The sequence below is a fragment of the Penaeus monodon genome, chromosome 38, assembly GCF_015228065.2.
Source record: "Penaeus monodon isolate SGIC_2016 chromosome 38, NSTDA_Pmon_1, whole genome shotgun sequence".
Taxonomy (NCBI): domain Eukaryota; kingdom Metazoa; phylum Arthropoda; class Malacostraca; order Decapoda; family Penaeidae; genus Penaeus; species Penaeus monodon.
Window position 1 is genome coordinate 14809973 of NC_051423.1, and position 13755 is coordinate 14823727.

Consider the following 13755-nt stretch of genomic DNA (forward strand, 5'->3'; position numbering starts at 1 on the left):
TCCATTCAGTTTGGATCTGCATAGCTTCTTTACTCTTCTCACATACTCTGATGTTATCTTGCCTTTCATCTTGGTATTAAGAGTCTTATCCAACTGCAGGATGCCAAGATATTTATAACCTTCCTCTTAAAACTTCTCTGATATGCTGATCGTCTGGTAAGTCTACTCCACTGCTGCCGACCTGTCTTCCTCTTTTCATTTCTAGGACCGCACACTTGTCTAGCCCAAACGACATCCTGATATCTTATGAGAAAATCCTTACTGCTTGTACGAGTGAGTCCAGTGGTCTTTGTTGGCTCCATACAATTTCAGATCGTCCATGAACAGTAGATGGTTGACAGGCTTCATTTCCTTTGCAAATCTGTATCCAGCTCTCATCTTTCGTAGCACTAGCGTTAGTGGCAGCATAATTAGAACAAACAGCAATGGCGATAGGAAGTCTCCTTGAAAAATTCCTCTTCTGATGTCCACTTGTCCAAGATTGTTCCTTCAAATGTTAATACTGTCTTCCAGTTCACCATGCTATTGCTGATTACCGTAATCATGGTTCTTGGCTACACCAACCATCTCCAGGCATTTAAGTATCCATGAATGTGGCGCCATGTCATATGCTTTCTTGTAGTCTATCCAAGCCATGACAAGTTCGTCAACCTTCTCCAGCAGTTCTTTAGAATTGCCTTGTCTACAAGCAACTGATCTTTCGTTCCTCGCAATCCTTTCCTGCAACCTTTCTGCTCATCTGCTAGTAGTCCATTCCCCTCCAGGTGCTGGTACAGTTTCTCACCCATGATTCCAGTCAGTATCTTCCACATTATGGGTAGGCAGGCGATAGGACGGTAGTTGTTAGCTTGGGTGCCCTTCGTTGGGTCTTTCTGAATGAGCACTGTCCTTCCTTTGACCATCCACTCTGGTACATTTCCTTGGCGCACACAGTCTTGCAGGTGTAGTTGCAATCTAGGGTGGTAATCCTGGTAGCTTCTTAAACCAGTAGCCCTGGACTAAGTCAGGGCCAGCTGCTTCCAATTTGCCATCTTACTCACTCCCGTTCTAATATCCTCCATGGTGATGTTGATATCTTCTTGCACCTCTATTGCGCTGAACTCCTGCTCAACTTGCTCTAGCCAAGAAGCCTGCTCATTGTGAATGACCTCTTCTGACCATATCTTTCTCCAGAAAGTAGTTGCTTCAATTGGGTCAAGTTGTTCTTTCCCTCCTCTATTCTTTCCATCCAGAGTCTCATAGAAAAGTTTCTGGTTAGTCTGAAACTATTGATTTTGTTTGAACTGTTGGCATCTCTCATCATATCTCTTGATCTTAATTGCACCAGCCTTAATCTTCTGCTTCAACATGTCTGAAACGTACAAAGTGCCATTCTTCTCAAGGTGGTATTTTCTATTCAATCGTTCTCTTTCTCTTTGTTTCAATCTCATGTTCCCTCTTCGGATTGCTTCGATCTTGCTGAGATCCTTTCTCCATGTTTCAATACTCTGTTTAATCCTCCTCTTCCAGAATGGTTCTTCGGTCCTCCTTTCTTTCCTCTTCTTTAATATTCCCATTCTTTCTGTGGTAACATATGCCACTGCGTACATTAAAGAATTCAGTTCTGTAATGTTGTGAGTTTCAATCCTCTTGGTGGCTTCATTGACATTTCCAACCTCTGTTCTCAGTTTTGCTCTATCACACAGTCTCAATGATGGTAATCCTGTTCTCTCTTCTAGAGGCATCACTTCTAGGATCCTGTCACGAAGAGCACTTAGCTCTGGGCTGATCTCTTCTTGTAAGCTCTAGATCAGGGGGTACAATAGGATCCTCTTCAGCTGGAGTATTGTTTTGGTCCCTGCTGTCTTCCTGGGTCTCAAGTGTTCTGTTTCTATTTGATGCATCTGTAGAATTATGGTCAGTCTCCTGATGTTCATTTCTTACTCTTAGAGTTATTTCCTCTTGTTCCACATTCTCTAGCCACTTCTTGATCTTAATCTGTCATACTTGATCAGCCAGTCTCTGTTCACTAACTTCATTTAGCTCTGCGTTGGTGTTTCGAGCTATCCACAAATCAAGTCTGGTTCACTTCTAATGTAACATTCAAACAACCGTTTGTTGTCCTCCTTCGACCATCCTAATTTCTTCTGTCGTTGCCCAGCAGTAACGGGATGACGACCGGGCCTGCGCTGCTGATCCACAGGACACCTGCCGGACGCGAGACCTTCACTCAAAGATCCAGTATCGTTGACGTCGTTGGTGTTCATTTCAATATTTGACATTCTCTCGTAAGGTGAGGTGTGTGTTTTAAGGTTTCCACCAACCAGTAGTTTTATCGTGCCACCATCACTAGGGAGGTTGCCAGCCAAGGCTTAAGAGTCCCCCCTACCCATGAGACAGACTAGCCCCACCGGACGCCAACCCGGTACTTCATGGTCTCGGGGATAATTAGATCTGCTAATTAAAATCAAACACCGGGTCACTACCAGCGACCTAGGGTGCTTGAAGTTTGAGGCAATGGAACACCAACAAAAAAAACATGCACATAACTTTTGCAGCAGGTTTCCCGAGTGCATAGCAAAGCAGTACATTACCTCATCATACTCTTCCCTTGTCCATTTAAGTCTTATTTTCTTTTGATTGTTAGTACAAAAATGGTTGAACCGTAGGGCCAGGGGTGGGAGCTATCCCGTCCTAGTGACCTGGCGGATTTTACCTAATGGAAGAGGTAGACTCAGTTCTGCCCTGGGGGATGCGCCCCTTGTTGATCCGTGTGACGGGCGACGCTTTATCGCCCACTTCCTACTCTTACTTGAGAGGCAGGATGCATTTTAGCCCCACTGCCAAGAAGTTGGATATCCCTCGCTAACCACCATGTCCAGGTCCCCGCGGGCACGGTGTTTGACGAACCACTTTGCGCCCTGTGGACATCATGCAGCCTACCAAGTCTTTAAACAGGGGCGGTTGAGCAGTAATCCCTCCCCAGGGGAGTAGTTCTTTAGGCAATCATTGCTGATGTCATATGACATTAATATGACATCAATATGACTGACATTTCTGCAATGCAATTTTTATTATTATTATTATTATTATTATTATTATTATTATTATTATTATTATCATTATTACTATTATTATTATTATTATTATTATTATTATTATTATTACTTTTATTACTAGTATTATTGCTAAAAAATATATTATAACTGTAATAATAATAATAATTAGTATAATAATAATATTAATAGTTGTTATAATATCGCTATTAATATTATTATTGTTATTATTATCATTATTATTATTTTTAATAGTAGTATAATTGCAAAAATAATTATTATAATAGCAATAATTGCAATAATAATGATAATAATTGCAATAATGATTATAATAATTGCAATAATGATGATAATAATTGTAATAATAATGAAGATGATAACGATAATAATGATGATAACAACAGGAATTGTGTCCATATATAATTAAAAAAAAAGGGTAAAAGAAAAAAAATCCCAAAAGTCGAAAAAGCGGCAAAATCTAGCGAAATATAACCTTTTGGGAGTTTACTCCAAAATGATGTTTTTTCGATTTCTTTGATGTTTTGGGGCAATTTTTGGGGTTATAAATGAAATAATTCCAAATCGTATTAAATCATGACAATAATGATTATAAAATCAGAATAAAGAGAATTTTCTAAATTTAAGAATTAATATTTTATTATTATAAATTATTTTTTTAAATTTATTATTATATTTTTATTATTATTATTATTATTCTTTACTATTATTTTATCATTTTTACTATTACTATTATTATTATTATTATTATTTTATTATTTTATTTTATTATATTATTATTATATTACATTTATTAGTAATTTTTGCCAAAAATATTTTTTAAAACTGTAATAATAATAATAAAAAATAAATAATAATATAAGTCTTTTATAAAAGTTATTAATATTTTATTGTTATTTTTTAATATTATCATTTTTACTGTATTTTAATTTGCAAAAAATTTTTAAAGTAAAAAAATTTACAGTAATAACGATAAAATTAAAAAAAAATATATAAATAATTTATTAAAATATCGTTTTTACTTTTTATTATTGTTGTTATTCTATCTTATTGTTATGTTTTTAGTAAGTTGAAAAAATATAAATTAAAACTGCAATAATTGCAATAATAATGAAATAATTGCAATAAGATGATAGTGATGATGAAATGATGATAAGAGGATGAAAACGAAAATAATAATGAAAATCATGAAAATAATGATGATAACAACGGAATTGTGTCCATATATAAAAAAAAAGGTAAAAAAAAAAAAATTCCCAAAATCAAAAAAGCGGAAAAATCTGCGAAAATAACTTTTGGATATACCCCAAAAATGAGGTTTTTTTCGATTTCTTTGATGATTTGGCAATTATTAGGGAAATAATATAATAATACCAAATCGTATTAATCAGACAATAATGATGATAAAAGTCAGAATGAAGAAAATTTTGATAAATTTGAGATTATTAATATTTTTATTATTATTTTTATTATTTTATTATTATATTATTTTATTATTTATTATTATTTTATATTATTATTTTTATTATATTATTATTTTATTATTATTATTTTTATATTATTATTTTATTATTTATTACATTTATTTTATATTATTGCCAAAAAATATTTAAACTTAATAATAAAAAAATGGGAAGTTAAAATATATTATAGTCGTTTAATAAATATTATTAAAAAAATGATATAAATAATTATTATAATTCGTTTTATTGTTATTATTGTTGTTAAAATTCATTTTTGTTGTTGTTATTAGTATATTTTCAAAAAATTTTTTTTAAACGCAATAATTACAGTAATGATGATAAGATGATGATAATGTTTGATAATGAGGATGATAACGATAATAATAGATAATCATGATAATAATGATATAACAACGGAAATTTGTTTTAAGTTAAAAAAAAGGTTAAAGAAAAAAAACCCCAAAAGTCGAAAAAGCGGAAAAAATCTAGCTGAAATATAGCCTTTTGAGAGTATACTCCAAAATGAGTGTTTTCGATTTTTTGATGTTTTTGGAATTTGGGGTTAATGTAAAAATTACCAGAATCGTAAATCATGACAAAAGATGAAAAAAGTCGAATAAAGAAATTTGATAACTTTAAAGATTTTAATTGTTATATTAATTTTTTTTATATTTTTTACTATTATTTTTATTATTATTATTTACTTTTATTACTTTATATTATTATTATTATTATTATTTTAGATTTTTATATTATTTTTATTTTTACTTTTATTAAGTATTTTTGCCAAAAAAAATATTATAACTGTAAAATAATAACAGTAAGTATATAATAATATTAATGTCGTTATAAAAACGATATTAATTAAAATAATGATTAAAAAAATTATTAAATATCGTTTTATTGTTATTTTTTGTTTTTATTACTATCATTTTTGTTGTTTTTATTAGTTAGTTGCAAAAAAAAAATTAAACTGCAATAATTGCAATAAAATGATAGTAATTGCAATAATGATGATAAAAAAATTGCAATAATGATGTAATGATGATAAATGATGAAAATGAGGATGAAAAACGATAATAATGAGATAATCAAGAAAATAATGATGAAAAAAGGAATTTGTGTCCAAATAAATAAAAAAAAGGTAAAAAAAAAAAAAAACCCCAAAAAGTCGAAAAAGCGGCAAAATTAGCGAAAATAAAACCCTTTTTGAGAGAATACCCCAAAAATGACGTTTTTTCGTTTTTTCTTTTTTTGTTTGGGCAATTATTAGGGTAATAATGAAAAAATTTACCAAAAGGGTTTTAAATCATGACAATAATGATGATAAAAGTCAGAATAAAGAGAATTTTGATAATTTTTTGAAGATTATTATTAAATTTTTATTAATTATTATATTATTATTTTTATTATTATTATTATTATTATTATATTTTTATTTTTTATTATTATTATTATTATTATTATTTTAATTTTTTTTTATATTTTTTTATTATTACATTTATTTTTAGTATTATTGCCAAAAAATATATATAATGTAATAATAATAATAATAAGTATAATAAAAAATAATAGTTTTAAAAATAATTTTATTAATTTTATTATTGTTATTTAATCATTATCATTATTTTTACTATAGATAATTGCAAAATAATTATAAACATAATATAAGTAATAACGATTTAACAAAAAAAAGAATAAATAATTTTTTATAATATCGTTACTTTTGTTATTATGTTGTTTTACTTCATTATTGTTGTTGTTTTTAGTATAGTTGCAAAAATATAAAATTTAAAACGAAATTTTTCAATAATAATGATAATAATTGCAATAAGAGATAAAATTGCAATAATGGTGATAATGTGATGATAATGATGAAAAACGTAATAATAGATATATGATAATAATGATGATAACAACAGAATTGTGTCTATATAAAAAAAAAGTTAAAAGAAAAAAACCCCAAAAATCGAAAAAGCGGAAAAATCTACGAAATTTGAGAGTTACTCAAAATAAGTGTTTCGATTTTTTTGATGTTTTTGGCAATTATTGGGTAAAAAATGATAATAATTACCAAATCTTTTAATGTGACAATAATGTGATAAAAGTCAGAATAAAGAGAATTTTGATAACTTTTGAAGATTTTAAATTATTATTTTATTTATTTATTTTTATTATTTTAAAAATTAATTATTATTTTACTAATTATTATTATTAATTATTATTTTTATTTTACATTTATTATTGTATTTTGCCAAAAAAATATTAAACGAAAATAATAATAATAATATGTATAAATTAATATTAAAAAATCGTTAAATAAGTTTTTAAATATTATATTGTTTTTTTTTATCTTTTATTATTTTTTTTTATAGATTTAAAATTTGCAAAAAAATTTATTAAACAGAATCATTACAGTAAAAACGATTTTAAATTTAAAAATAATGAGTAAATGATTATTATGATATCTTTATTTTGTTATTATTATTGTTATACATCATTATTTTTTTGTTATTAGTATATTTTGGAGAAATATAAATTATAACTGAAATTAATTGCAATAATAATGAATAATTGCAATAATGATGAAAATAATTTGCAATAATGATGATAATGAGGATGATAACGTAATAATGATGAAATCATGAAAAAAATGGTGATAAAACAGGAATTTGTGTCCATTATTATTAAAAAGGTAAAAAAAAAAAAATTCCCAAAAGTCGAAAAGCGAAAAAATCCTTTTGAGATTTACTCCAAAATGAGGGGTTTTGGGTTTTTTGTGATTTTGGCAATTTTAGGTATAATGATAAAAATTACCAAAATTGTATTAATCATGACAATATGATGATAAAGTCAGAATAAAGAGAATTTGAAAACTTTTGAAGATTATTTTTATTATTATTATTATTACTATTATCTTTTTCATTATCTTTTCATTATCTTTATCATTTCTTTATCATTATCTTTACATTTTTATTATTATTTTATTAATTATTACATATATTATTGTATTATTGCAAAAAATATTTTAAACGTAATAATAAGAATAAAAAGTATAAAATAATTTTAATAGTCGTTATAATAAGTTTTTAAATTTTATTATTGTTATTTTTTTCTTTATCATTTTTTTACTTTAGTATAATTGCAAAAAATAATTATAAACGAAATCTTTTACAGAATAACGATATTAATTAAAAATGATATAAATAATTTTTAAATATCGTTTTTATTTTTATTATGTTTTTATTACTTCATTATTTTTGTTTTTTATTGTATATTTGAAAAAAATATAAATAAAATGTTTAATTCCCAATAAAATGATAAAAATTTCAATAATGATGAAATAATTGCAATTTTGATAAAATGATGATGATAATGATGAAAAGAGGATGTAACGATTAATGATGATAATCAGAAATAATGATGTAACAAAGGAATTGTGCCCATAATAAAAAAAAAGGTAAAAAAAAAAAAAAAAACCCAAAAGTCGAAAAAGGGGTTAAAATCTAGCGAAATAAAACCCTTTGAGGAATACTCCAAAATGATGTATTTTCGATTTCTTTGATGATTTTGGCAATTATTAGGGTTATAATGATATCTTATTACCAGATTCGTATTAATCATGACAATATGATGATAAAAGTCAGAATAAAGAGAATTTTGATAACATTTAAAAAATTATTATTATTATTATTATTATATTATTATCATTATTATTACTATTGCTACGCCAGTGGGTCTTTGTCTCTGTGCGAAACATGTGTTAACATGAAAAGGATGACCTGGGCATTGTTAACATGAAAAGGATCCTGGGCAAACATGACGCAACTGGCTGTGAGCGGAGGAGCGGAGGAACAAGCCAAGAGAGACGCAGTTTGGTGCTGCTCCTGTGAAGACCTCGTGTGTGCCTTGTGACCTGATAAACTTTGTGTTGCCCTGTTATAAGCTGTATCGTGCAGTGTGACATGCTGGTGTCCCCCCCTGTTTTGTGCCTATAGAAAAGTGTACGGGTAAATAACTTGTGTAAATAAAGGAAAGACTGTCATTTTGTGTTTATTTCGTGCCCTGCCTCGCCACCTGGCGTTTCCCCTCATGGTGTTCTGGGATGCTGTGGTGCTAGGTGCCTCTTGGAGCTGTTCAGTGTTTACGACCCTGTGAATAGCACGCCGCCCTGCCTAGCCTGCCTTGTGTTGGTGGCAGAGAGATAAAGTGGAAGGCGTAACAAATGGTGTCAGGAGTGGGATTTGTGATATTTGATCAGTGAGAGCGCCGATTTATCATGTTCTCCAAAGATGGCGGCAGCCATGAGGGAGAGGAGGCTATGACTGAGGTAGGCACGAGTGAGGTGAAGCCGAGCCAGATGAACCTGATCACTGCCATGCTGGCCGGTATGAGGGAGGAAATGGCACAAAGGGCAGAAGATCAGGCACAGAGGGCACGCGAGCAGGCGCACCATCTCGTGGAGATGCAGGCAAGGAAGGCAGAGGAACAGTTCTGCCAACTTGTTGAGGTGCTACAGAGCAATCTTGCATCTGTGAAGATGGAAACTCAGCAGTACACCGACAAGGCCTGCAACAGTGTGAAGAGTGAACTGATGGAGGAGGTGCAGACTCTGAAGGGCGAGGTTCAGGGCCTGAGGGAGGAAGTGAAGGCGGAAAGGCGGCGTCACGAGGTAGTAACGTTGCAAGCAGAGAAGGCAGACGAGGTTCTGGCAACAGATTTCCAGAGTGTCAGATTTACTGGGGTCTGCCTGGGTTCCGTGGCAGGAAACCCCCGGGCCTCGCATCATCGTGTCGGAGCCAGTGGTCGCTGCAGAAGGCCTGGGACCCATCGGGAACCGCTCCCCTTAGGTATAGGTGGCGGCAAACTCGGACCCGGTCAACCCGCCTCGTTGCCTCCCTCACCCCCTTCCTCCCCCCCGGGCGTGTTAGTTCACGGCACGCGTTCTCCACGCTGCAGCCCCTCGGCCTCCAGACATTCTGTGAGGCGTAAGCCAGCTGAGTACGACGGGAAGGTGGCCTGGGAGGCATATGTCGCCCAATTTGAAATGCTGGAATCTGCCCAGGGCTGGAGCCAGGAAGAGAAGGCCCTGCAGTTGGTAACAACGCTAAGGGGCCCCGCGGTGGAAGTGTTGGGGCATCTGCCGGCATCCCAACATGCCTCTTACACCAGCGTGGCGTAGGCTTTGAAACGCCGTTTCGGGAACCACCACCAGGCCGAGGTATATCGGGCCCGCTTGAAGAAGCGGACTCGTGAGCGTGGCGAGACACTGTCCCAACTGGCGCAGGATGTGAAAGCGCTGGTAAGGAGGTCGTACCCTGCAGCTGCAGAAGAGATGATCGTGGTCCTGGCCCGCGATTTCTTTGTTGACGCTTTGCAGGACCAGCAGCTGCAAATCTACGTCAAGCAGGCACACCCTGAGGACCTGCAGGTGGCGCTGGCGAGGACTTTGGAGTTCGAGGCCTTCCTGAAGGCAACCAGTGGCCTAGGGCAGATGAATATGGAGATAAACTGAGGTGTGGAGAGACAAAGACATGGAGTTATGATGCAGTAATGAGAGATTAAAATGGGGACAGATGAACAAGAACAAAATAATATAATAAAACGATTTTTTTCGCCTGCTAGGGATTATCATAGCAGGTGTAAACTCGCTATGATAGCCTGTTGCAGGTGAGACCCTCGCCTGCCTCCCTTCCAGCTCCTAGGAGCTGAGAGCGAGGTTCAGTGGGTCACTCTTTTTGTTTATTTTATCATAGTTTATCTGGAACAGGGTGTGGCCGTGTGTAGTGATCTGTTCAGGGCGGGAGACATCCTCTGCTCTGTGAGCACGCGTGTGGGCGGTGCTCACCGGGCAGAGGCCCCCCCCCACCCAGCAGATTGTGATGTGTAATCTTGGCCTGAAAATATGAGGAAAGGAAAGCAAAAAGCAAAAAACATTTAAAGACATTAACATAAAATATGATGAAGGGTGAGTGTCCAGCGCATAACTCGTTAGAGGTAATGTTGTGAAGTGTAGTGAGGGAGGGATGAATGATAACTTTGATGTAGTGACATGTGGTGTGATGTGAAGTGTGGTTGTGTAGTTACCTTTCTTCGCGTTAGCAGCGGAAGGTATTTTGGGGTGACGGTATGGGCTTGCTATTATGGTGGATTTCTTTGCTTGGAAACATCTCCGAACCGAGCACAACCCATAACACAACGCGAAGTTGCGCGTGAATGTGGGCGGTCCGGAGGCTTTTTCTTTGCGGGTGGTTTGATGCGCTGGTGATGTGAAGGTGAAGTAAAAAATGAGCAAATTTGTTTACAAAACGGAAAAAGGTAATCAAAAATAAAGAAGAAGCAGGACCCTCTCCTCCTCCCCCTCTCTCTCTCCCTGCGGGGGAAACGGTCCTTAATTGGAACGATTAGGAGAGAAGGGAGGATCGGTTCCGGCAAGGGTGGCGGACGGGGCGCAGCGGGTGGAGCCGAGCAAACGCCAAGAGAGTCACCATGATCCCTCGATCGTGTGGCTTTTGCATGAGCATATTAAAGAGATGCACCGCGCCGGTCCCATGCAATCTCGGCCTCGGCTCTTCCGCGTTACCGGATGATGACGCGCCCCAATTGTTTGATGCCACGATGCTATATGCTTGCATGTAGCTTGTGCCCTCCTAGCCTACTCTTTCCTATACGAATTTTCGGCATTAGGATGACTCTGTGCACAACCTTCTGGTGAACTGGACCCCATCTTCGGCGCGTGCTCGGACGTGGGCAGACCTTTACCTCCCGCAGGGGAGGGTTTTGTCGGGGGGGGCTTAGAAGGCCTGCCTTACGGTGTGCATAGAGTTGCATTCTTTTGTTAGGGACTGGTCCGGCAGCCCATCTGATGACTGCCACTCTTTTTTTTCCCGAATAGGGCGATAGGCAGGTAGAGCCCCTTGTCAGGCCTTCAGCCAGGTTCTGTTAATAGCAGCTGCTAGAAGAACATCAAGGTCCCGCCTGTGATAGGAAGTTACCTGGATAAAAGTTAGTCTTTCTTCCTCACTGTGATGAAATCAGTCTGTGGTTGGCTTTTTCAGAGGGATGAAAGGAAACTTACTGGAACAGGCACAGGTCCCCTTTACTCTCACTGAGGTAAAAATTTTGGGTGTTTCAGAGAGAAGAGGGATTCACGTTAAACCCACTCTGCCCAAAAGAACTGCCTGGAAAAAAGTCAGTTCCTCTCCCTCACTGTGAGGAAACAGTCTGGGTTGGCTTTTTTTCAGAGGGACGAAGGAGCTTCATGAAACAGGTACAGGACCCCTCCTTCACCTGAGGTGAAACATCCTTTGGATGTTTCAGAGAGAAGAGGGATTCACCTTAAAACCGTCCGCCATAGGAACCTCCTGGAAAAATGTTAATTTCTCTCCCTCACTGTGGTGAAACAGTCTGTGGCCGGCTGTTTTCAGAGGGGATGAAGGAAAGACAGGAACAGGGCAGGACCCCCCTCTTTTCTCAATGAGGTGAAACAACCTTTGGGCGTTTCAGAGAAAAGGGGATTCACTTTGAAAAAGGGGTACAGGTCCCCTCTGAGGAGCGGAGAGGAACTGCCTGGAAAAAAGTGAAAGAGCCCTTTCCTCACTGAGGGAGGAGCAGATGTGTTCCCATCAACGATGTCCTGTAGGGGGAAGGACATCCCCTCTGGGATAGTCCCAGAGGTTGTCACCTACCCACGTGTTTGCCGTGCGGTTTGCACCCTTGTGAGTGGGAGAGGGAGTCCTGGAGGTTGAGCGATGCCGGCACGAGTACGCCCTGCGGCTAGCAACACGCCTCTTTGGTCCTCTATTCTGGCAAGACAGGCGGCCGATCCAGGCCCGGTCAGGTCAATTTGGGGCTGGTCTCCCTCGGGAGCTAGGGTCAAGCAGTCATGCTGCCGTTGGTACCCACACCGTCCGTGCGTCCCAGTGCAAACGGCTAATTGGCTGCGTTTTATCCACTCATCCCCCCTGTTGCTGTTAGACATTGGTTTTAGCACTCAGCTTCCCCTTGTTGGACTCCGGGTTTGGTGGGGGCGTGAGGGAGAAGCACTGCCAAGTATATGGAAATCAAAATCAAAATCCCCCACTGACTGACCTTTCTGTTGACGACCCGTGCAAGGCCCAGACCACGGCAGCCACCGTGAAGGCTTCCGTGCCTCGGGGTGGCAATTGAAAACCCCCGTGCACCTGGATGCCCCTGTCATGCCTGCTGCCAAGATGGCGGCCAAGCCAAATAAATCATGTACAAACATGTCTGTCCACCAGATTGTCCAACAGATGGGACTCTCGTGCTGGCCCCTCCAGGCCAGCACCCAGACCAGGAAGGTCTTGAGCCCCCCTCAGACGACCCCACTGACTGAATCTTTTTGGCGAGCACCAGCTGAACCAGCCGAAACAGCTGATGCCTTCCACGAGCACCCCCCCAAAAAACCGAAAGGGCGGACCGAAACGGCCGAGGCCGGAGACCGACTCTGATGGCGAGTCTGGACCCCCAAGGCGTTTTCCCGCAATTTAAGGTCCCCGTTAAACCCGAAAGGCTTCGACAATGCCTCCCCCAATGGTAAGGGCATTGGAGAGCCAGCGAAAAAATCTGGCTGTCGATCCGGGTTGCGCGAGATCAGGGCATGATCATCGTGCCCAAAGATCAAGCCACCCTTTGTTTCCTGCAGGAGACAAAGGAGCTAAAAGATGGGAGGAAAGTGAGCCTCTCGCCACTGAATCCCGAGAAGAAGAGAGTCAAGATGGTGCTACTTGGCTTCTCAGTCTCATACGATGTGGAGGTGAAAAGCATCACACCCACAGGTCGTGGAGGCTTCCCGATTGTCGAAGGGGAAGACTCCAACCAGGCAAGTCCTGGTGACCATGAAAAGTAGCCCAAGCTCCACCCTTGATTTGGGTAACTGGAGTACCTATCACCTACGCACTTATGTGCCTGAACCACTTCGGTGTTTCAAGTGCCAGAAGTACGGACACCACCAGGCTAACTGTACACCCCAAGCCAAAATGTGGTGTCTGTAGCAAGGCACACAATACGAGGTGTGCATCAAGGCACATAAAGAAGAAAAGGACACAACAGCCAAATGTCCTAACTGTGCCAAGAGGCATCACGCCTGGAGCCTGGCTTGCTCTGTCAGGAAAGAGGGGGGCCCTCAAACGGCAAGAGGTTGCTAAGAAGCGAACAGACTTTGTTCCTGCCCCCCCCAGGCACCAAAGTCTGGGGGAGGAACAAAAGCGAAAAGGCTT

At 37.5% G+C, this 13755-nt stretch overlaps 1 protein-coding gene across 1 annotated transcript; it reads right to left on the reverse strand.

The window, feature by feature from the left end:
* Window positions 1-623: 623 nt before the first annotated feature.
* On the reverse strand, window positions 624-1724 carry LOC119596706. The gene is made up of 3 exons (XM_037946036.1): window positions 1329-1724; window positions 1041-1235; window positions 624-998 (listed from the first exon to the last, which is right to left on the reverse strand). Exons 1-3 carry the CDS (start codon window positions 1722-1724, stop codon window positions 624-626), a joined length of 966 nt encoding a protein of 321 aa, XP_037801964.1.
* Window positions 1725-13755: the final 12031 nt, after the last annotated feature.

Coding starts and splice junctions, on each gene's coding strand:
- LOC119596706 (XM_037946036.1), bottom strand. CDS start 1,724: ATGCCTCTAGAAGAGAGAACAGGATTACCATCATTGAGACTGTGTGAT. Junction 1,236..1,328: donor TGTTGAAGCAGAAGATTAAG/GCTGGTGCAATT, acceptor CTTTTCTATGAG/ACTCTGGATGGAAAGAATAG. Junction 999..1,040: donor TGGAGGATATTAGAACGGGA/GTGAGTAAGATG, acceptor GCCCTGACTTAG/TCCAGGGCTACTGGTTTAAG.